Source organism: Suricata suricatta, chromosome 9 (genome assembly GCF_006229205.1).
Source record: "Suricata suricatta isolate VVHF042 chromosome 9, meerkat_22Aug2017_6uvM2_HiC, whole genome shotgun sequence".
In the NCBI taxonomy this organism is placed as follows: domain Eukaryota; kingdom Metazoa; phylum Chordata; class Mammalia; order Carnivora; family Herpestidae; genus Suricata; species Suricata suricatta.
The window spans coordinates 99,682,672-99,707,784 of NC_043708.1; the positions used below are offsets into that span (position 1 = coordinate 99,682,672).

Genomic DNA, 25,113 nt, shown 5'->3' on the forward strand with positions numbered 1-25,113 from the left:
TGTGATTTCAAAACATATTGGGCCAAAATATAGGAGAAGCAATGTTAATGCTTCTGAAGTAATACCTGGTAACTGAGCATTACAAAGCACAGCAGTCTGGGGCCATTCAATGGAAGGGAAAGGGATACTTTATCTCTTTTCAGCCATGGAAATATTAACCTGTTTACAGTCTAATAAAACATAGATTCACGTCAATGACTTTAAATGATCAAAAAAAAAGTAAAATTATGTTTTACATAACTATTTTGAGCAAAAAGGATACTTTTATTTTATAAAAATTATCTTTTAAAAATGGATGAATTTAAAAGGCTCAGTGCTTTTAAATGATTCCACTGTAATAATCTGAAAAATTCCCTTACATATGTAACTATATCATTCTCTAATAAAACCAGATTAGTAAAGCTGTTTTTGTATAAGAAGACCTTCCTTCCTCTTGGGTCAGGCATCTGAGGAGGATACTAAGGTCCTTTCCTCTCTTAATTATTTTGGGACCTTACCATGCTGCATGCCTAATTTGCTATTTCTCAAGGTAAGCCACCTCCACGGCTCCTAAAACTCAGCAAATTCAGCTGTTAGAAGTAAAGGGCAAACCTGTATCCTGCAGACAATATGTAGGCTCTCCCCTTATGGAAGACAACGAGCATATTTCCTTCTCTTGGGAGCTCCAGGGCAGCCCCAGGCCCTGTACCAGCCAATTTTCTGCAGTAAATACTACGATATTGAACCAGTTCATACCAGATTGTGCTAGATAACTAAAAAAAACCACTAAACATAAACATGGCATACAGACTAATTTTTCTCCATAATCAAAGCAAAAATCTTCATTAATTTATACCTTTGAAGTGGTCAGGCCCACTCAGAACATCTTTTCTTACTCTTACAGCCTCCTGGGTAGATTGCGTAGGGCTTGGCTGTGAAGAGGCTTCTCCCAGATTTTCCAGTAAAATTTTCATTAAAACTGTTAAGTCGTCTTGACTAAGAGCAACCTAGAAAGCAACAATAAATTGTTAATATAAAAGTAATAAAAAGACAGAATATCATATCCGTGTCTTCATTTACAGTTCCCCAAATTCAATGTTCATCTAAGCAAAAAAAAAAAAAAAAAAAAAAAGAAAGGGTTGGGGCAGTAACTACAGGAGAGAAGTGTTTCATCCTGTATGGTAGGAGAGCTCCTTGCAGGTGTCTGTAGGCACCCACGCCCACACCCCTGCCTCTGTCACTCTTCTTCCTGGTCTGTTCCTGTGCTTCCCTCCCCTCTCCTTATCTCCCCATTTCCACTCTGTCTCTCTCTCTTCTCATCCGGTATCAGCTCCCTCCTCCACTTCACTCCCATCCAACTGAATACAGGAAGAGTGCTGTCCAACTTCTAGTTGCTACCAAGAAGTAAAAGACCTGCAGTGGAGTTCTTCTTATTCCCTACAAATATGCATCTGGACATACCTAAGACATCTGTTCAACTTATCAAGAATAACGCCACTTAGAACAAGAAGTAATGCATCTACAAAGAATTTTTAAAAACCAAAACACAGAGCAGAAAAGGAGTATCTTGTTCATTTCCTACCTTTATAAGAGGGGATATGTGACAAAGAAAGAAAGAAAGGGATGGGGCGCCTGGGTGGCTCAGCCAGTTAAGTGTCTGACATGGGCTCAGGTCATGATCTCGCAGTTCACGGGTTGGAGGCCCATGTCAGGCTCTGTGCTGACAGCTCAGAGCTTGGAACCTGCTTCAGATTGTGTCTCCGTCTCTCTCTGCCCTTCTACCACTCATACTCTGTCTGTCTCTCTCTCAAAAGTAAATAAACATTAAAAATTTTAAAAAAAGGGAAAGAAAGAAAGAAAGAAGAGAAGAGAAAAGGAAAGAGAAAAGAAAAGAAAAGAAAAAGAGAAGAAAAAGGAAGAAAGAGATAGGGAGTTTTTGAGTTAGGCAGCTCTGTATCAACTCTACCACTTTCAGGCTCTGCTATTTGCCAAGTTTCTTAGCCTTCTTAACTCAGGTTTATCTTTAAAACAGAAATGATACCATCTTTATCATAGGTGCCTAAAGAACATGAAGCAGCTAGAACAAACAAAGCTGCTTCTAGCTGCTAAGAACCATTAAAATTTTTAATCTTTGTATCATTTGTACGTTTTCCCTATACATATAGTGGTCCAAAAGGCTTGTTCCAAACACCTAAACACAAATTCACACAGGCATGCATGCATTCACAGCACCTTCTCCTCTAAATACCACAGAACACTTTGTTCCCCAAATAAAGGCCCTACTGACAAAAAAAATTGCCTGATCCCAGCATAAACGAAAATGAAGATATATTTTAGCATGAGATAATAACCAAAGATTTCTTGTTTCCCCAAGCTCTAGCTGCAGGAGAACACACGTCACTTTAACTCCCTAGAACTTCCCTGTGTATTCATTCCCACGTGTGATACCAACCAAGATACCACAACTGCCTGAAAAGCAGCTACCTTCACCATCTCCTCCGGTTTACTGTGGCTGAAACCCTTCAGTAAGTGTGAATGATGATAGAGAGATGGCCCCACAGTTGTTTAAGAACTGTCAAGCTGATCTAAGTAACTTGATGATGTACCTAACTGATACCCTTTCTTAGCTGCACTCCAGACCCAGGAAAAGTACAGAGACTCATGCCAATGAGGGGGCGTTCTGACAGGCCTGGATTGCTGACACCCTCGGTAGTGGAAACGGTATCCACTAAGGCAGCATCTTGATTCAACAAGGGTCCTTTTAGTGAAAGTGATGATCACACTTTGATGTTAAAAGGCTGGATCTGTTACTTTTTTTCTTGTTTCTTTTGAAATACTTTCGGCATAAAGTTAAAGGAGAGAATACAATAATCCTCCCCAGTGGACCTATCATCTAGCTTTGTCAAATCTTACAATTTCCTATATTTCCTTTAGATCTTGTTTCCCCATTACAGACATGGTTAAAGCCCCATGTTTACTTCTCTTTAGTAACACATTCAAAGCACCATAGGAGTATTTAATTAGAAAAGGGAACTTTTGGGGCAGCTGGGTGGCTCAGTCGGTTAAGCATTCAACTTCAGTTCAGGTCTTTATCTCATAGTTTGTAAGTTCGAGCCCCATGTTGGGGGTCTATGCTGACAGATCAGAGCCTGGAGCCTGCTTCAGATTCTGCGTCTCCCTCTCTCTCTGCCTTTCCCCCACTCATGCTCTCTCTCTCTCTCTTTCTCTCAAAAAATAAATAAAAATAAACATACATTAAAAAAAGAACTTTAAAAAAAGTTTATTTATTTAGGGGTACCTGGGTGGCTCAGTCAGTTAAGCATCTGACTTCGGCTCAGGTCACGATCTCACGGTTCATGGGTTTGAGCCCCGCGTCAGGCTCTGTGCTGACAGCTAGCTCAGAGCCTGAAGCCTGTCTTCAGATCTTGTGGCTCCTTCTCTCTCTGACCCCGCCCCCCGCCCCACTCACGCTGTCTCTCTCAAAAGTAAATAAAAACATTTTAAAACAATTTAAAAAGCTCATTTATTTATTTAGAGTGTGTGTGTGTGAGAGAGAGAAGGACAGAGAGAGAGGGAGAGAGAATCCTAAGCAGGCTCCGCACTGACAGCATGGGGCTCAAACTCATGAACTGTGAGATTCTGACCTGAGCCAAAACCAAGAGCCAGACACATACCCGACTGAGCCACCCAGGCACCCCAAAAAGTGGACATTTTAAATAGACGAATATGTATTTTTGGTAAGCATATAAATACAGCAGTGTTTATCAGGGAGAGATGGTACTGGTCAAAGGTGGTCACGGAGGTGTAGGAATCCTATGGTTCTCATGTGCATGTTTGTGAGACCACTGAAGCCAAGCTGTAGGGGATAGGGGAGGAGCGAGAGTGACTAAACAGAGTATGTGAGAAAGAAATAAAAGTGTAATAGTTTAGATTTTGATACCCGTTTGTTGTAGGGATGAAAGGTCTTTTGTGTAGTTATGAGTGGATATAATATAAGGGAGGAATGTCTATTCAGGATATTCAGAAAGACTTCTCTATTTCAGAATATGCGACTCTTTTAACTTCTCCCTTGCTATTAAGAAATTAGATCTCAAAACTAATATTTGACCTTTCCGTTTGCTTTCAAAGATTGTGTGGTTATAGGTTTGCTGAACGCAAAAGTAAAACCTATATTTCTATCAGTAGGAGAGTACTGGTAGTATATCATACGATGATATATCATACAGTGATAGTATATTTATACAATGGTCTGTGTGAGCCAGAACTATATGAAACAAAATGGGTATATCTTAAACATAAAACTGGAAAAAATTTCGTTGCAAAATGATAGTACAACTCTATATTATTTCAAATTTTATAACAAACAAGGCAATAGAGAGTGATATGTATATATGTAAATATATATATATAGTAAATATATACATACATACATACATACATATAATAATAACATATATTGTTTATGGGAAATGCAATAATGGTAAATAGAAGAAAGCATTCGTGGGAAGAGTAATTCTCTAATTCAGGTTAGTGTCTTTCTCTGTAAAGGAGTGTAGTGGGGATGGAGTCTCCCTTTTATTTTCTTTAATTTTATTTTAATGTTTATTTTTGAGAGAGAGAGTTACAGAGTGTAACCAGGAGAGGGGCAGAGAGAAAGGGAGACACAGAATACAAAACAGGCTCCAGGCTCCAAGCTGTCAGCATGGAGCCCAACGTGGGGCTCGAACCCATGAACCATGAAATCATGACCTGAGCCACCCAGGTGCTCCAAGGCATCACTACGTCTGATGTACACTAGAACTGCACTGTGATCAATGCTAAAAGCCTACCTCACAATTTTCACATACTATATATGTACACTTACCAACATAGGTTTTAGCTTTCCTTTTATCTCCATCCCTGGAATCTTCATATACCATGCTGCTGCTAAATTCCGCTGTATGGACAAAAGCATGTTGACTGGTTTTAAAATTTCAATGTCATGTTGTGGCAAGCCAGGTTGCAAAATAGTTCTGAAAGACAAACAAGAATTTACTTTATTTTTGAAATGTACATTTTAAAATGAAGACTATCATTTTGTGTAATACATTCCAGTTTTGCTGGACACTGAAGGCTGCTATCAGAATTCTTTTAGAACATGCTTTTCACAAGTCAATCCAAATCAGAATAAATCAAGAGCTTTCTAAAACAAAATCTATGTCATGCTGATTTCAAAGACAAAAAGCATAACTATTAACTACTTATTATCTTTCACAAAGACTATTTAATATTAGCAACTTGTACAATGTCATACAAACAAATGTTAACATCCTTCTAAAGAGGACAAAGAAAGTCTACTTAATCCTTAGCGTTATTGGTACTTCTCCAAACTCAAAGGGAAAAACTCACCAAACCCTCATATTAAATCTACGGTAATAGTCATTTCAAGCATGACTGCCAACAACCATTTGCACAACCAAATGAGTACTCTTGTCATTCCACAAACCCAACACTTTACCACTTAGATTCAATAATCCTTTAGATACCATGCTGAGAATTCCCAAATGTGACAAGGTTTAGAAATGAGGAAAAAAATCTTAACTTTTGGTACATTTTAAGAAGTCTGCTCCCATCTACAGAAAATAGCTATGTGCAAAGTGAAAAATAAGTAAAATAAATCTAAATAGAGTATTACTGAGTAAACCATAATTTTATAGTAGGAAATTTGTATAAAATGGAAAAAGTCACATCATAAATGTAGTAACACAAAATGCAGATTCTATGAGGTACACAACTATTACCAGTGACCAAAAAATCAATGGTCATGGTTCTGTAATTATAACAAATAAGGAATGAGAACCACAAATCATGGGAGTATTTTACCCCTAGCAAAGAGTTTATGAGAACTGTGTACTAGAAGTAGTACACAAGTGGATTATACATGTATACCTGGACAACTTCAGCTGGCTTAGCTGAATGTTCATCTTGTCGATGACTGGAGGGAGGGAATCATGTTCCATAGGAACTACGCTAAATTTATTTTCAACTCTGATTAAACCCAGATCTGCTATAACAGCATTAGGCGATGCTGAAGACTGAGGAATAATAATAACTGGTGCTTTCAAGTTGATATCCATCAAAAGGCGGAAACTCTTTTGAGCCAAGTCTTTCATGCTGGAAGCAGCTCTTTCTGCAGCCTGGACTGTGGCTGAGCTCAAAGCTTCTTTGGCAGTTTGGAAATTGTTGAGGAAGTTCTATTGGAAGAGACTGATATTTAGATTTCCTTAAAAAAACAGGACTAATGAAAAAAGCATTTTAAGAGAAAAATTAAATAAAACAGTAAGACAAAAGAGAAGCTATTTATGATTGTATATATGGAGAGAGTAAGTCTAGAAAGACACACTCTAAGATATTAACAACAGTTACCTATAGGAACAAGAGTCTTTTAAGTTTCATTTTATGTATTTCAGAATTATCTGTTTTTTAATGAGAAATTTTTGTAACAATTATTTTTTAAGTTTCCCTTTACTCATTTATGCAGTTAGTGAGATGGAGCCCTGCATAGAGCTCTATGCTGAAAGCACAGAGTCTCCTTGAGATTCTCTCTCCCTCTCTCCACCCCTACTTCCCCCAAATAAATAAGTAAACTTAAAATAAATAAATAAATAAATAAATAAATAAATAAATAAATTCAAATGTAAATAAAAGGACCGCAATTTACTTCCCCCACACAGGTTCAATTCTGTACCTGTAACTCACAGGAAAAAAAGTTTATTTGGAAACTAAGAATTTCCAGCTTATTTCTGAAGCTTTTTTTTATGGTTTCTTTTTTAATTTATTTTTGAGAGACAGAGAGAAACAGGGCGAGCAGGGGACAGTCAGAGAGAGAGGGAGACACAGAATCCGAAGCAGGCTCCAGGCTCTGCACTAGCGGTCAGCACAGAGCTGGATGCGGGGCTCGAGCCCACGAACCGTGAGATCATGACCCGAGTCGAAGCCAGAGGTTTAACTGGCTGAGCCACACAGGCGCCCCCGAGGTTTTTTTCTTTTTCTAAGTGTACTCAGGCAGAAGCAAAGATGCTTAAGAATCTATAAACTTGCAATCATTAGCAAGAGTCAAAACTACTTCATTTAAAGCAACATGCATTTCATCTCAATTTCAACTAAAAACATATTTTCCCAAATGAAGAAAACATGATTTATAGAAGCAATATTGTTGATGGTAATAATATAAAGTGGCTTAAATTGCCCTCTTCTCCAAATAAAATTACTTTCCAGAAAAATAAAACATGATGGCATAAATAGAAATCCATGACTTATAAGCCCTGAATAATAGGCTGCTAAGAGGCATAGGCAGATGTAAACCATTCAGCTCATGACATTTACATGGAAGTGGTAATTAAAAGAAAATAATTTTATGGTCTTGTTGATTACAATTATATTCTAAAGTTGTCAATTCCAATACTAGTCCTTCATATGCCTGAGGAGCTCCTAAAAAAATTCTTGTGGATAAGTACCTTTAAGGGTATTTCATTAAAAAAAAAAAAAACACTGAAAATACCCAAATTACAACACCAAAAAGTACTTTTAAGTTACGGAACTATGGAAATGTGAAAGAAAGAGAACAATAACAAAAATTGGGTATCCATCATGTAATGGATTTCCTTCACTACATTATTCTGTTTACCATTTCAGTATTTATTACAAAGCCCTATTAATAAAGATTTTGACTATCTAGGTTCAATGTACTGACAAAGATATTTAGATCTCAGTGAGAAATAAATATATTTAAAAATAAACTTACCAAAAGAGACATGAAGAATTTATGAACATAAACAATTTGAATACAACCCACTTTGAGACTAACTTTCCCATCCACTTTAGACATATCAGCATATGCCTTTCCTTCTGTGGCATCTGGATAAAGAGTCATTTGGAACCTAAAGACTTCATCTCCCAAAATAGAGACAGCCTAAAAGTATTAAATTAACTGGTTATTATATCAAAAAAGTATATTATATCAAAAGAGCTATATTATAGTTTCCTTATTAAAAAATCCTTGATATATAAAAAAGTACCATTTAAATTCAACCTTCAATAATTAGTTAAAAATATCTTAATAAAAATTTTTCCTATGTCTACAAAAGTTGTTTTAATCAGTGGAAATAATTAGTCTTTTAATTGGTCAGACATAACTTACAAATCATCTAATCTACACACAATGTGAAAGCATACAATAATCAAATTCAAGCTCAATCCCTAACAAAGTCCCTGACATGTGTCAATTAATAAATACATAATGAACAAATGAATAAAGCACATCAAACAGAAAAATCAAAACTAAAGAAATCTCAATGCAGAGATTATTTTTTCATTAAAATAATTTTTGATATTTACTTTTTTGTTTCTATTATCTGTACATTTAATTTTCTGTTAAATAACTATTCTTAAATTAAGTTCAGGCATAATTTGCATGCGAGAAAATGCACTCATTTTAAGTGTATACTCTGACAAATTTTGACAAATTTATACTACTCATGTATGTAACACCAAAACAAGATACAGAACATCTCATCACTCCAAAAACTTCCTTTGACTCCTCCCCAAAACCAGATCCAAGGAACCACTGCTCTTTCTCTTCTTAGTCTTTGCTAGAGCTTCCTAAGAGTAGAGTCATACTGGATGTTCTCTTCTGTGTCTGCCTTCTTTCATTAAGCATGATGTTGAGATTCACCCATATTACATGTATCAGCATTCCCCCCTCTTGTATAGCTGAGTAGTATTCTACTGTTTGGATATGCTGTTTTTTTATCCATTCTCCTCTGGGTGCACAGATGAATTGCCAGTTTGGGGTTATAATTAAAAACTTGTTGTATAAGTGTTCATGTTCGAAGACTTCCTAGGACATGTGTTTTCATTTTCCTTGGGGAAATGCACAGGAGTGGAATTGCTGAGTCACATGGTAACTATATGTTGGGTTCTTATAAATTCTGTAAGAAACTCTGAGACTGTTTTCCAAAGTGATATTGTAATTGTACGTTCCCACCAGGAACACAGGTTCCAGTTGCTCCAACCCTTGCCAATTGGTGGTGGTGTCAATTTTTTTGTATTTATCTTATTGTGGCTTTAATGTGCATTTACCTGATAACTAGTGTGTTGAACATCTTTAATGTGCTTAATGACCATTCATAATCTTTCTGTGGGAAGTGTCTTCTAATATTTTCCCCAAGTTCTCATAGGGCTAATAGCAATTTATTATGGAGTATAACTGGTTTTTCTTTTTCATTTATTTTAATTTGAAGTATAACTGACATGAAATATTATATTTGTTTCATGTGTACAACACAGTGATTTGACATTTGTATACACTGCAAACCATTCACCCCAGTAAATCTAGTTACCATCTGTCACCATACAAAGTTTATACAATATTACTAACTGTATGCCCCATGATATATTTATAGATTGGAAGTTTATACCAATTATTCATCTCCCTAATACCTTCCCTTATGGCAACCACGACTCCATTTGCTATGAGTCTGAGTTTTGTTTTGTTTTGTTCTTTATTCCAGTTTCTGCTTATAAGTGAAATCACGCCATACTTGTCCTTCTCTATTGGACATATCACTTTGCATAATTCCCAAGTTCTATTCATGTTGTTGCAAATGGCAAGATTCTGTTCTTTTTCATGGCTGAGTATTGTTCCCTTATATATATATATATGCCTATCACATCTTCATATGTCACACCCATTTTATATATATATATTATGTATTTATGGTATATATATATATATATATCCTGTTTATCCATTCATCCATTGATGGACACTTAGGGTTGTTTCCACATCTGGGCTATTATAAATAATGCTGGAATAAACATAGAAATGAGGGGCTCCTGGGTGGCTCAATCAGTTAAGTTTCCGATTCTTGATCTCAGCTCAGGTCATGATCTCATAGTTTGTGAGCTCGAGCTCTGTGTCAGGCTTCTGCACCAGTGGCATGGAGCCTGCTTGGGATTCTCTCTCTGCCCCCTCTCCCTGCCCCTCCCCTGCTTATGCTCTCTGTTTCTCTCTCTCAAAATAAATAAATAAACTTAAAAATATAATGAAAAATAAACAGAGAGGTGATATATCTTTTCAAATTAGTGTTTTTGTTTTCTTCAGATAGATATTCAGAAGTGGGATTGCTGCATCATATGAAGGAAAATTCTTTCGTTAATATTTGAGGCACCTCCAATTTGTTTTCCATGTGGCTGTACCAATTTGCATTCCCACCAACAGGGCGTGAGAGTTCCCTGTCTCCACATCTTAGCCACCACTTGTTATTTCTTGTCTATTTGATAAAAGCCATTCTGACAGGTGTAAGGTGATATTTTATTGTTTTTGATTTGTATTTCTCTGGTGATTAGTCATACTGAGCACCTTTTCATGTGCCTACTGGCAACCTGTATGTCTTCTTTGCAAAAATGCCTATTCAGATCCTCTGCCCAATCTTTAACCAGATTGGTGTGTGTGTGTGTGTGTGTGTGTTATTGATTTGTAGGAGTTCTTTATATATTTTTAATATTAACCACTTGTCAGATACATGATTTGTAAAATTTTCCCCCATTCAGTAGGCTACCTTTTGGTAAGGTGATGGTTTCTTTTGCCATACAGCTTTTCAGTGTCATGTAGTCACATTTAAAAATGTTTTCTTTTGTTGTTCTTGCCTTTGGGGTCAGAACCAAGAAAACATCTCAGCTAAGACCAAAGTCAGGAACCTTACCACCTCTTTTCTTCTAGGAGTATTATTGCTTCAGGTCTTAGAGTCAAGTCTTTAATCCATTATGAGTTAAATGTGTTATATAGTATAAAAAGAGTGGTCCAGTGTCATGGTTTTTTTGAGAGGAGAAGGTTTTAGGGGGAAGGGTAAAGGAAGAGGAGAGAGAGTGTTAAGAGGGAATTGTTGCAGGGAGAGTGGGGGGAGAGAGGGAGAGGGAGAGATGGAGAGAGAGATGGAGAAAGAGAGAGAGAGATGAGGAGGGGAAGGAGACAGGGGAGAGAGAGATGGTGGAAGGAGGGAGGGAGGGAGAGAGAGAGGGAGAGAGGGAGATCAGAAGAGAGGGAGAGAGAGAGAATTTTAGAGCCTGCTTAAGCCTAGCACAGAACCTGAAGCAGGGCTCAATCTTATGACTGTGAGATCATGATCTGAGTTGATAACAAGAGTTGACGCTTAACTGACTGAGCCACTCAGGCACCACTAGTTTTGTTCTTTTATATGTAGTGGTCAAGTTTTATTGACAATTACATTATTTTGCACTGTAGTGGTCCAACATCATTTATTGAAGAGATTATCCTTTCCCCATTGTATATTCTTGCCTTCTTTGTTGAAAATTGACCATATATACATGGGTTTATTTCTGGTCTTTCTAGTCTGTTCCACTGATCTATGTGTCTGTTTTAAGCCCAATACCATACTGTTTTGATTAGTATAGCTTTTTAGAATAGTTTGAAATCAGGGAGCATGACATCTCTGGCCTTGTTCTTTCCCAGCATTGTTTTGGCTGTTCAGGGTATTTTGTGTTTTGATAAAAATTTTAGAATTGTTTAGTTCTATGAATGAGGCCAGTGGAATTTTGATAGGAAATGCAGTGAATATGTAGAATGCTTTGAGTACTGGGGGCAATTTAACAATATAAATTATTTCGATCTATGAGTGTGCAATATGTTTCCATTTACAAGAATTGTCTTCTACAATTTCTTTCAACAATGTTTTATATTTTTCGGTGTATGAGTTTTTGGTTAAATGTATTCCTAGGTGTTTTTGCCCCTAGATATTTTATTCTTTATGATTAAATTATAAATGGGATTGGTTTTCTAAACTCTTTCTGATAGTTCATTATTATTGTACAGAAATGTAACAGATTTTTATGTTAATTTTGTATCCTGTGACTTCACTGAATTCATTTATTAGCTATAACAGTTTTTTGATGGTTTGATGACTTACTTTAGTATTATATTTACATTCCTTTCTTACTTTCTTTTGTGCCTTTTGTGTCTTTACTCTAAGTTTTACTTTGTGGTTACCGTGAGGTTCATATAAAACATCCTATGTAGATTACATTCTGTTTTAGTTGACAACAACTAAAATTGGAATACATTCCCAAACTTCACATTTTCACTGTTTCCCCACATTTCATATTTTTGATGTCACATTTTACATATTTTTATTCTTTGTATCCATAAATGAATTATTGTAACCACAGGTATTTTTACTACCTTTGTCTATTAACCTTCATTCTAGCTTTAATAAGTGGTTAATCCACTCTTTACTGTATATTTACCTCTTCCAGTAAGATTAACTTCATATGTTTTCTTGTTATTAATTAGTGCCATTTCTTTTCAGCTTAAAGTCCCTTTAACATTCTTTTAAGCTCAGTTAATGGTTAACAAAACTTCTTTAGCTTTTGTTTTCTGAAAAATTCTTTATCTCTCCTTCTATTCTGAATGATAACCTTGTCAGGTGGAGTATTCTTAAAAGTTTTGTCCTTCCTGTTCTTTGAATATGTCATGCCATTACCTTGTGGCATGGCAGAGTTCCTGCAAAAATCTGTTGATTGCCTTATGTGGTTTTCCTTGTACATTACGAAGTTTTTTTTCCTCCTGCAGCTTTTAAGATCCTCCTTAATTCGCGACAATTTAATTAAAATGTGTCTTGGTGTTGTACTTTTTGGGTTCATCTTCTTTGGAACTTTCTGATACACTTCCTTTCCCAGTTTAGGGAAGTTTTCAGCCATTATTCCTTAAACTAAGTTTTCTGCCCCTTTCTCTCTCTCTACTCCTTCAGGGACTTCTAAATATGGATATTATTCCACTGCCTGCTTCTCATAGGTCCCTTATGTTATCAACTTTTTTTAATGTTTACCTTTGAGAGAGAAACAGAGAGAGACAGAGCATGAGCAGGAGAGGGTCAGAGAGAGAGGGAGACACAGAATCCGAGTTGTCAGCACAGAGCCCGATGCAGGGCTTGAACCCACGAACCATGAGATCATGACCTGAGCTGAAGTCAGACACTTAACTGAGCCGCCCAAGCACTTCATCAACTTTTCAAAAAATCTTTTTTGTTATGCTGCTCTGTGTGGGTAAATTCCACTGCTTTGTCTTTTAGCTCACTGATCTCTTCTGCTTCATTCAGTCTGCTGCTGAGCCCCTCAAGTGTGTTTTTTTTAAGGATCTTATCATATTCTTAGGCTCTATAACTTCCATTTGGTACTTTTGCATATTTTCTATCTCTTTGTTTAAGTTGTCATTCTAATAATCTATTCTTCTCCCGAGTTTGGTGAGCATCTTTAGAACTACTTTGAACTTCTTGTCAGGAAAATTACTTATGTCCAATTCATTAAGGGTTTTGGTTAGGTTTTGTCTTTGTCTTCATTTGGACATTTCCTCTGCCTTCTCATTTTGCCTCATTCTCTGAATTTCTTTATATTAGGTGAAAGAGCTACCTCTGCCCCTGGAGGAGTGGCCTTGAATAGGACATGCCCCATGGGGCCCAGAAGCACAATCCCCCATGGCCACCAGAGCCAGGTGTTTCTGGGATGGTCCCTGTGTAGGCTGTGGGTGCCCACAAGCTATGGCAGCAAGAGTACGTGTCTGCCTCTCCCCCACATCTCGATGTGGCCATTTGATCTTCTGCTGGGAATGTGCAGTTCGTTTAGTTTTCAAAACTTTTTCAGAGCAAATTACCCCATTTGTAGCTGTAGAATTGTTATTGCCGCGGGACAAAGTGAGTTCAGTATCTTCCCACCTTGCCAGGTTGCACAGCCTCCTTTTCCTGAAACCTGTATTTTGGTTACCTTTTTGTGAATGGACAGCAAATCAACATTCGTAACTATTATATCCTTAAGTCTGGCAAACATGTCGGTCTGTTTTGGCTTCACAGAAATAGAGGCATCCATTCCTATGGGAAATGTAACATTTACAAACTTTTCACCCAATCCAAGTGAACCAGTTCAAGTGGCACTTAATTAAGTTAAAAGATATACTATCAAGATATATAGTGAATAAAATTACTATTAGACATATTTAAAGTATCAATTTCTATGTATGAGATGCCTAATAAAGGTTACAGTGTCTTATGTATGAGGTATCTCATATATAAAAGTTGTGTAAATTTTAAAGACAAAAAATTGTTTTTCAAACTGAACTAATCACTGATCTCCAAACAAATATCCCGTGCCTTTGCAAGATCACAAGTGGTCATTTAGAAAGACGCACAGTATTTCTTTAGTAGCCACCTCACAAGCATTTATTATGAAAACTAATGCTCTGATAACTAAGCATAAATGAATATAATTTGATGAATAAGTATTCTGTCATCAACTGTATCTAAAACATAATCTCAGATTTTTCTCCACAACATTTTTGTTATTCTCATAATTTCTAATGGCACAATGACTTCCTTAACAGCCCCTCAGTAAAAGAGAAAGTCTGCAGCTAAGACCCAGTGGTAAGCTCAAACTATTACCATGCAACCCATGAAATATACTTGGTAATATTTGCTGAACAATACTTAGATTTTAACCTTTCCTCTAGTGCTTACTCGTACCACTTTTCTAACTACATACATATATAATCCTACAAATCACAACAACCCCATGAAAAATTATTATAACTATCTCCATTTTACAGAACAGGGAACTAAAATACAGAAAGGTTAATGAACTTTCTCAAGGTCAGCCAGTAAGTATTAGAGCCAAAATTTGAATCTTGGCAGACTGGCCCAAGAATCCATGGTATAATATGACTCTCTCCTTTTATCAAGCTGATGATGGATAGGGCTTACAAAATTTCTTTTAGATACTTCTATTCTAATGCTATATATGCATAAAAGACAAGGGAAATAAAGATAATTACATTTTCTTAGTGAGGTGTTGTGATATTAATTTCTCAGTTTAAATTAACATTACATTATTCTGAAAATACAAACAGAACATAAACATTAAGACTTAGCTTCATTCTCAACTTTTAAAAATGTGTAAGAAATGTTGCATGTGAGCTGTAAATCATAACAAATTCACATCTAACATTTCAAAGCACATCTCTGAAAACCTTGCACAAGTCTTCAATATAAGTAAACAAAAGTCTGACTCATGAGAAATCTACCATGCACAAGCTTACTCTTCCTGGTGTGAAAGACTATATATACAGAAATAGCTACACCAAAGAATATCATTACTTACCACGCACTCGAATATCTGCAATGTTGCACTTCTGATCACAGACAAAGACATTAAATGCATTTAACTCAGCTATGACCTTTAAATCAAACACGTCATCTCGAGAAGTGCTGCTGGATGCTGAAAAGTAATACAAACCTTGGGATCAGCCAAGTGCACAGATGATATAACAGATAAAATAATGTAAAACTCATGAAAAGTACATTATGAACTATGAAGAATCAAAAAGGCCTCCATTAAGATTACATGTAATTAATATGGATTTGACTCAATTTTCAAATCCCAATCAGACAAAAAGTAGCATGTTCCCCTCCAACTTAAGAAAAAGGCAACATTTAAAGCTTCTCAGAGGTACAACTTGCAAGAGGGAAACTTCCTATAGTTTCTCTTCTGAGCAAAAAGACAATCCTTTATGTTAGATTTCTAGAATTCTATTGCTCCCAAATTGTGATTTTGAACATTTTTTCACATCATACATTACATCAAAGAACATTTCCAAAAAATGCTGAAAGAATGAATAGTTAATAAAATATTTTTATTTTCAGCAACTATTTAATAAAATAGTTAATAAAATACAATAGATTGTATCCTGTTTCTCCATGAAGAATCCTAAAATAAAATCTATGAGACACAAACATAAAAGGTTAAAGTTTAAAAAGTACCAAAAAAATTATAATGTGTGTGTGTGTGTGTGCGCATGTGTAGAAGACTCATAATTAAGTGGGTTCCTTTAATCTACTTTGGTCCAGGTCTTGACTGATAAATTTAGGACATGTTCTTCTAGAGATCTGTCTTGCCTGAGGAAAAAACATCTTTTCCTATAATACTGGAAAAGCATATATATCAGTCTGTAATCACCAAAGTGGTAACAGGGATTTTTGTCCCTTACCATATAAATCAAACCATAAAAAACTATATTCAAACCATAAAAATCAACTATAAAGCATACTAGAAGACTGTTCTTTTGGGTTAATAACTTTTGTAGCCTACTGAAATTAAACATTGCTTTTTAATTTATTCAACTGTGTGTGTATGCATGCATTTATATAAGTATCCACAGACATTAAGATAACAAGCATATTAAAGAAAAAGATGGAACTCTTTAACTCTAGTTTATAGCAAAAGTATTGCTCTGATCCCTGGTTTAAAAAAAATATGATCTTTATATTAGGTCAAAGATTACTAAGAGTTTAACACTTTAAAAACGTCAGTAATACAGATATCATTCAAACAGGTAATGGTCTGAGAATTAAATTATCAGACATTAGATATTCACATCATGTAATATGAAAGAAAAAAATAATTAAATGATATTCGGCTTAAAAACAGGCACATGTTCATTCAGGATACATCGTATTTAATTTATAGCACAAGCCATATGCTGGAGGAACATGTGCCCACAGCTGTATGTCACTTAAACTCAGTTTTGGTTAGAAACCAAAGTGAGCCTGTCTCTTCCATAACATTCTTCTTCCTTTTGTGTCCTGCAAAGATTTAAAATTGTTGAGTGCCAGGTAGGGTTATGTGACTGACTGAAATGGACCTTTGTACTATACATGATTGTATCATATTTTAATTTCTTCTGTTCTCACTTGCACTGAAGTGAAAGCTATAGAAACATCAATGCAAAGTACATACAACTTTATTTTATGTAAAAGATAGATGGTGGAATCAAATACAAATATATGACTAATACTAAACATTTATTTTAAATCCCTTAATAAATTATTCTATACTACTGCAGGGATAAAATTTGCTTTTTCTTTTGAAACTAATCTGTCATAGCAGCTTATATAACATTAAGTTGCTAAATATTTGTCTTAGCTTGAAAATACATTTAATATCATAGGATTATTAAAAGTTCAGACCAAAAGCATGAGACCATGCTCAAAATTTAATACCGGCTTTGACGACGATACTTCTGGACTCCCCCACAAGTGGTCTCAGCTCAGATTCCTTCTCAGTAGAGGAAGGTTGAGAGCATGGAATAGCAGATGATAAAAAATCCATGAAGGACAGTAAAGCTTCCAAATGAAGTACTAAGTCTAAGGATGAAAACGAAACCTAAAATAAAGAACAATTAGAGAGGCAGATTTCATATATGGTGACGTTTTTACGTTAAGCTTCAACACATACAAATAAGGATAGGCTGAAGAATAGTTCATTTTGGAACAGTTCAATTAAGATCTTTTTTTTTTCTAGAAAATAAAAACCTCACCGTTACAATGTTATTCTGAACCAATCTACCAACTCTCTGCCCCCTCTCATGCCCAACTGTAATTCTGACCTCAATTGGTGGGATTTAAGTAAAGATACAGGAAATAATAGCAGGCCTTAGTTCAATCACATTTCAGTTGGGTCCAAGCCAGACTGTATAAGAGCAAATGTACTGTATACAGCGTTTGTACTGAGCCATGCTTTAACCCAGTCCTTAATTTTATTCTAATCATAAAGCCAATATACAATTCAAATGTTTAATGCTTCCATCAATACTAGGACAAATAACCATGAACAAAATTCCCTTAAAAAATATATCATTTGTTGGCAAGGATGCAGAACCCTCTTACACTGTTGGTGGGAATGCAAACTGGTATAGACACACTGGAAGGAGTATGGAGGTTCCTCAAAAAGTTAAAAACAGAACTAACTACCCTATGACCCAGCAATTGCACTACCAGTATTTATCCAAATACAAAATACTGTATTTGGATACAAAATACTCATTCAAAGGGATATATACATCCTGATGTTTACAGCAGCATTATCAACAACAGCCAAATTATGTGTAGATCCCAAATGTTCATCAACTGATAAATTGATAAAGGAGAGGTGGTGTATATATACACAATGCAATATTAACTCAGCTATTAAAAAAAATGAAACCTTGCCTTTGCCATGAATAGATGGAGCTAGAGAGTATTGTGTTAAGTGAAATAAGTCAGAGAAAGACAAATGCCATATAATTTAACTCAGATATAGAATTTAAGAAACAAAACAGAGAAACATATGGGGGGGGGTGGAGAAGAAAACCAAGAAAGAGATTATTAAGTATAGAGAACACACTGATGGTTACCAGAAAGGAGATAACTGGGGGATGGGTTAAATGGGTGATGGGGATTAAGGAGGTCAGTTGTGATGAGCACTGGGTATTGTATGTAAGTGATAAATCACTAAACTCTATACCTACAATTAATATTACATTGGCTGCAATTTAAATAAAAACTTGAAAAAAAGGGAAGGGAAAGTATATTAATTTTGTACTCAACAAGTAATCATTAATTCATATCTGAAAAATAATATTTTAGGAAATTAAATCAACTTCTGTAAAAATGTTATTCCAACTCTTTACCTATATCTTTCATCTACAAGATTAGATCCATTATTATTGCTATCCGTATTTTAATTTTAGACCTCACAATCTCACAATTGAAGATGGCTATAAAGCTAGATTTAATCAGTAATATAATAAAGCCTTATAGTGAATTAGAAAATATTTACCTTCAGTCTCTGTTTGGTATTATCATGAATGGTTTTAAATTCTGGTCCATCATTGTCTGCCTAAAAACAGTGGAAGATTAAACCACTGGGGTGAAAATACACATTGAAATACACACACACACACACACACACACACGCACATGCATATATATACATACACACACATTTACACACCTATATATATATATATATATATATATATATGTTCTTTACTTTTCAAAGTATGCTATGTAAACACTATAAACATATTTCTGGGCGCCTGGGTGGCTCAGTCAATTGAGCGTCCGACCTCAGTTCACGGTTCGTGGGTTTGAGCCCCACATCAGGCTCTGTGCTAACCCTAACCACTAGCTCAGAGCCTGGAACCTGCTTCGGATTCTGTGTCTTTTTCTCTCTCTGCCCCTCCCCTGTTCACAATCTGTCTCTCAAAAATAAATGTTAAAAATTTTTTAAAAATAACGTATTTCTTAATGGCAAAGAGGCATGTGCCAAAAAACATGATCACATAAACATTTCTCACAATCTATAGAAACAAAAACTCAAATTCCCTTTCCTACTTAGAAGCAAATGCTAAAGGTAGGGGGAAATGTTAGTATATCTAGATTATAACAAACTTCGCTCAGATAACCACAGAATTTTGTATACACTCACTTATTCAACAATATAATGTTAATTCAAAAGGTACTGATATTACCAGGACTGTTGGATGCTTGCATAATTCACTATAATCAACAAGCTGTAGAATGACAAATTTTAGGGGAGAAAACTAAAATATTAAATATGGGAGAATTACATAATTTCATGTATTCAAAAAGAATCCTAGAAGGGAGTCAAGTACCTTTGTCAGTGACATTTTCAGCAGAGGCTCCTCAGTGACATTAGAAGAGTTAATCATGTGAAGTGGCTCTCCTGCAGAGTCTAAAAGAAAAAACCAAGGGCAGCTCCAGGAAGTCTTTCAAACATTTCAAGAGTATTTTAAAATAGACTACCCAGTTACACATCTATAAGTTTGTCAAAATTCGTAGAATCATATTCTAAAAAGGGTTTTACTATGTTTTGATCAAACTGCAATAAAAGTGACTTTGCAAAAAAAGACAAAAAATCTCCCTTAAAAAAATGAAAAACAAAGCAAAACAGTACCAGCTAATTACAACTTTTGTAACATTTGGTACTACTGGTATTTGTTATTTGATCAAATCAGAATATACTGAAGAACAAAGCTATAAAATACATAAACGATTCTCAATGTTTGTTCTATTTAAAGGTACCCCACAGAGCTCCTGTAAACTTTAAACACACTTAACAACTTTAAAACTTGGCTTGTTGCACTTTGAAAAGTGGATATGAAAGGTCGAGGATACTCACTAAACAGTAACTTAATATTTACATGGGGGTAAGAAGTGAAAGTATAAAGTGATGTTAAAAACAAACAAAAGGTTATTTTCTAGTAAATTAACTCACTTTTCATAAAGGATCCGTGAGCCTTTACACATGGGTATTATATTTGGGATATGATTTCCTAATATATCAGTTCTCACAGCACAGTTACAATGAAATGTTGCTTTTACACATTTTAAAATGTTATGTATTAACATAGAAGATATGCTTCCTCTTTCTTTTAGATATATTCAACTTCATGCTAAATATATATACATACATACATACATATAAATGTATTTAGATATATTCTTACTTTCTGGTAAATAAACAAATAATAAATTTTTAAATATCAAATTCCTTTTTATCAATGTAATAAAATTAATCTAAGTAAATAATTATGGTGGCATTAATAAATGTGCTTCCTATTGACACAGAGGTAGGGGCCACTGCCTGTAACATGAATAACTTACAAAGACTATACTTCACACTTACCAGTGAACTCAAAGCATCGCATACTAATTTTTTTTAGATAAGCATTAGCAGTCAGGTCATAGGTTTTAACTTTAGCTTCCATTCCAAGCTGCAGAATATTTAGTTCATGTAAAGGTCTTCCTTTCTTTTCTGCTTTTCTCATCAGAGTAATCACAACCTAGAAAAGGCCCCAGTATCACCAAAAACAATCTCACTAATATGTAATAAAGGTGAGTCAACAATCCATCCAGAGTGATATAATGAATAAATTCACACGATGTAAAGATGAGCACTTCTATCTGTGCCTGGAAATTGCTCGTGTTACTTACTTTGGGAGGTACGTTTACTGGTTCAGACTTCTGAAGCACTGCCACTACATTCTAGTGAGTATCAAGGTAAAATTAACAACAAAAACGTAGTTCTGCCTAATTCCTGGAAGTTCTATTTAGTCTGATGGACGGCCTTTCGTCTGAAAGTCTATGGCCAATTTTTATACTGATGCTAAGGCACAATTTCTCAAGCTTGACACCATTAACATTTTGGGCTGGATAATTCTTAGTGGTAAGACTGGCCTCTCAGCAGCTCCCTTTCCACAGATAGTGACAATCAAAAATGTCTGGGTGGTTCAGTTGGTTAAGCATCCGACTTCGGCTCAGGTCATGATCTCATGGTCCGTGAGTATGAGCACCATGGTGTGTCTCTGGGCTGACAGTTCAGTGCCTGGAGCCTGCTTCGGATTCCGTGTCTCCCTTTCTCTCTGCCCCTCCCCGCTCATGCTCTGCCTCTCTCTCTCCAAAGTAAATAAACATAAAAAAAAATTTTTTTTAATGTCTTAAGACAGTGTCAAGTATTGGCCTAGGGGAATGCAAATTGCCTCCCCCACTTCCTATGTCCTAAAAGGATGGAACTATAATATTTATTACAAATTGTATTAAAGATGGTGTATGGGTTTTCTATACACATGTTAATGCAGCCCATTTGCAAAGAGAATGGTTCATCTATCAATGTCTCAATTATTAAAACTTATTTATCTTAAATAACTCTAATATTAACCAGAAAACAGTAAAGTTTTAACAAGAAATTAGTTTCAAAGCATACATTTCAGATAAAAATATAGACCTAAATTTTTTAAGTTTATTATATTTAAGCCATAAGAACATATCCTCTACTATTAATGATGAAAGGATTTTTGGAGGAACTTTTTGCAAGTCCCTCCACCTACTACAGTGTCTCACATATTCACACCTTTACCCTGCCCCAAGGTAAGAGAAAGACTCTATAATCCTCCCTAAAAGCTCATGTCAAAAGTCACCTCCTCCAGGGGCCCCTGGATGGCTCAGTTGGTTAAGTGCAGATTGTCATGTAACAGTTGGTGACTTCAAGCCCTAGGTCGGGCTCTCAGAGCCTGGAGCCTGCCTCAGAGTCTGTGTCTTCCTCTCTCTCTCTCTCTCTCTGTCCTACCCCTGCTCGCGCTCTTGTGCTCTTTCTCTCTTTCTCAAAAATAAATAACATTAAAAAAAGTAATGTCACTTAAAAAAAAATAATGTCACTTCCTCCAGAAAGTCTTACCTGACACTTCAGTCTACTCAGATGCCCCCTCCCTACTATCACAGCCAGAAGCTCCTCTGGCACATTTTTAATGGGAGCACTTAGAAAACTTTTAGTTGTTTCTTTTGTTTGTTTTTTGTTTTTGTTAGAGTTCAGCTTCTATGCCTTCTAACTCTATCCTCAGCACTTAGCACATGAAATGAGTATTTGTTGAATGAGTGAATACAGAAAAGGAAAATCCATTCAATCCCTCAAGGATCTGCAGATGAAGCAGACAGAGCTAATGCAATTATTTTAAAAACGTAGACATACTGTGTTTTATTCTATTAAGGGTTTCTTAAGTTTGCAAAGAATTTCTCTGCCACTACTTCCCTTTCCTCACTTTCTCTTATGAAATCCAAAGTGAGCTACATTCCAAATGTCCTAAAATCATATGAAAAGCATGTTATAGGAATTGCTATTTTCTCTATGAAATATTAATATATCCCAAATATAACTCACCTTTTATACTCTCAAATTTGCTACACACTAGACCGCTACATACAAATTATAAATAAGCTACATAAAACTTTTTCATCAGTATCAATAATTTACAAGTTTGTTTTAGTAGAAGGAATTCTAAATATCTATTATTTATTCACTTTACGGAAACAGATTAAAATCACACACCTCTTTGATTTCAAAATTCAGCAGTATATTAATGATGTCTACAGATCTCATTTCTTCCGCTCCAGCTATTAAAGTACCTTGGGAAGCATGTACTTCTTGTTTTGATGTAGAGATTTCAAGTGGTCCTTTAATTTCACCTAAAGATGTTTAAAAGAAATGTTTTCACTTCTATTCACACATTTTTCCCCACAAATCTCACTGCGGACATGAATGAGAACTCTGGACTGTGCAAGCAATGAAAACCCACAGGTCAGTAATACATAGCTCTCGTCCTCAAAAAGCTTAAAGTTCAGAAAAGACAAACATTTAAAATACAAACAAAATAAGCAGACTATGCCTTGTCACACTGAGTGGACAATGTTCAGAGACTAGAGAAAACGTACAGAAAACACAGACTATGGCATTGTTATGAGGAGGCCAAGAAAGGTTTAACGAGAGAGTTAGCATTCAGGTAGAGCTAAGGACTTCCTCACACAGAGAGGACATCCACGTATAAGACAAGAGATTGTGGAAAATCACTGAGAGCATACCATGAGAGGTTAGGACAACAGAAGAGACTATGATAAGATTAAATCATGGAGAGGGTAACAAAAGTTAGGGCTAGTGAAGGAAAAACCTGTGAGGGATGATTAGAACATCTTATGCCACACAAAAAAGCAAAAGTAAAGCTTTATGACCTGATGTTGTGATAAATTCACGTACTCTGACATGCAATGAAACTGCTTTCTAAACTGTAATACATAAAACTTCCCCAACATCACACTGGCAAATGGTAGAGTCCAAACTCATCTGTCTCCTGAAAGCCTTTACTCCAAACTAAACCTCAACATCATCATATGAGTTATTAAAACTGCTGCAGTTAACATTATCTATGATCATTAACACATAAGAATCCTGTACCATAAACCATACCAGAAAACCATATGGAAAACCACTGCTGTCAATTATTATCTTTGAGAAACACAGAGGGTGAGGTTTCTTAAGTACCACCTTACTCCAGCACGGTTCCAAACAGATTGTGACCCAGGGGAATAATTCTAGCAATGATCTGCTTTTACAAAATAACTTCTGGAAGAAGCCAAGATTTCTTAAGTGGAAAATAAAAGGCATTCATCATTTTTAAAAATAGTATATTGGAATTCATTACAATTAACAAATTCTATTAATAAAAGACCCATTAAAAGAATGAAAAGCAAATCACAGAGAAAGGATATTTCTATGTATATATCAACACATATAAATATAATACATATAACCAATAAAGGACTCATATCCAGAATGAACAAAAAACTCCATATATCACTAAGAAAAAAAACACAAACATCTCAATATAAATAATGCTCAATAGATTTGAATAGTCATGTCATAAAAAAGGATATCCAAATGGCCAGCATACCTATGAAAAGGTTTCAATTTCAGTAGTAATCAGGGAATAAATAAGATCCATAAAAATACCACTGTATATCAGCCAGGAGGGTAAATTTTAAAAATACTGACAATACCAAGGACCAGTGAGAATGTGAAACAACTAGAACTTTCATACATTGCTGGTAAACAACCACTTGGAAAGTCACTTAGTATAACACAGCATGTGTTAATGAAGCTAATTGTAAGCCTAACAAATGAGCCTAACATGTGAAGCCTACCTATACAACCGAAAGAAAAGAGTACATAAGTATGACCAAAAAAAAGGTATAATAACATTCACAGTAACTCTATTCAAGAACATCAAAGAATGGACACAACCCAAATGTTCTCTGTTGAAGGTAGAATGGATAAAATCAGTATTATTACATTCATATGATGAATACCACACAGGTTTAAAAAGAACCAACTACTGCTACATGCAACAACATGCAGGAATCTCACAAACAAAATGATGACTGAGACAAGCCAAAAACCAAGGAGTAAATTAAATATGATTCCATTTTTGTGAAATTCGAGAAAAGGCAAAAACAATCTATCTGTGGTATTACAAATTAGGATGACAGTCGACGCTGGGTTGATCTGAGGGCAGAGTGGGTGTTTGGTACTGAGTGTGAAGGGGCACAGGGGAGCCTTGCGGGTGGGCCAGAAATGTTCTGTATGTTACCATGGTGATCAAGAGCTATATGGTACAGTTATTTATAAAAATTCACTGAACTGCACACTTAAGATTTGTGTTCTTTACTACTATTTGTGCTCTGGAATACATATTAACATATTCTAAAAAAGTTTTTTAAATGAAAAAATATACTGAGATACCATTTTTCACTGAGCAATTTGGCAAAAACTTTAAAATCTAATAATACATTGTATTAGAAAGGTACAGAAAAATAAACTGGCAGGAGTGCAAAATTAGTACAAGTTCTAAGGGAAGTAATTGGCAAA

General features: G+C 35.4%; 1 protein-coding gene across 1 annotated transcript in view; it reads right to left on the reverse strand.

Moving 5' to 3' along the window:
- VPS13C (vacuolar protein sorting 13 homolog C) overlaps positions 1-25,113 on the reverse strand; it is a 173,026-nt gene that overhangs the window by 62,261 nt on the left and 85,652 nt on the right. The window contains exons 36-46 of the mRNA XM_029952250.1: positions 22,744-22,880; positions 20,548-20,704; positions 19,514-19,593; positions 18,676-18,735; positions 17,079-17,241; positions 15,181-15,297; positions 13,795-13,898; positions 7,763-7,930; positions 5,908-6,212; positions 4,844-4,991; positions 836-986 (exon numbers count right to left, since the gene is read on the reverse strand). Coding sequence (XP_029808110.1) covers positions 836-986; positions 4,844-4,991; positions 5,908-6,212; positions 7,763-7,930; positions 13,795-13,898; positions 15,181-15,297; positions 17,079-17,241; positions 18,676-18,735; positions 19,514-19,593; positions 20,548-20,704; positions 22,744-22,880 — 1,590 coding nt within the window. The remainder of the gene's footprint in view (positions 1-835; positions 987-4,843; positions 4,992-5,907; positions 6,213-7,762; positions 7,931-13,794; positions 13,899-15,180; positions 15,298-17,078; positions 17,242-18,675; positions 18,736-19,513; positions 19,594-20,547; positions 20,705-22,743; positions 22,881-25,113) is intronic.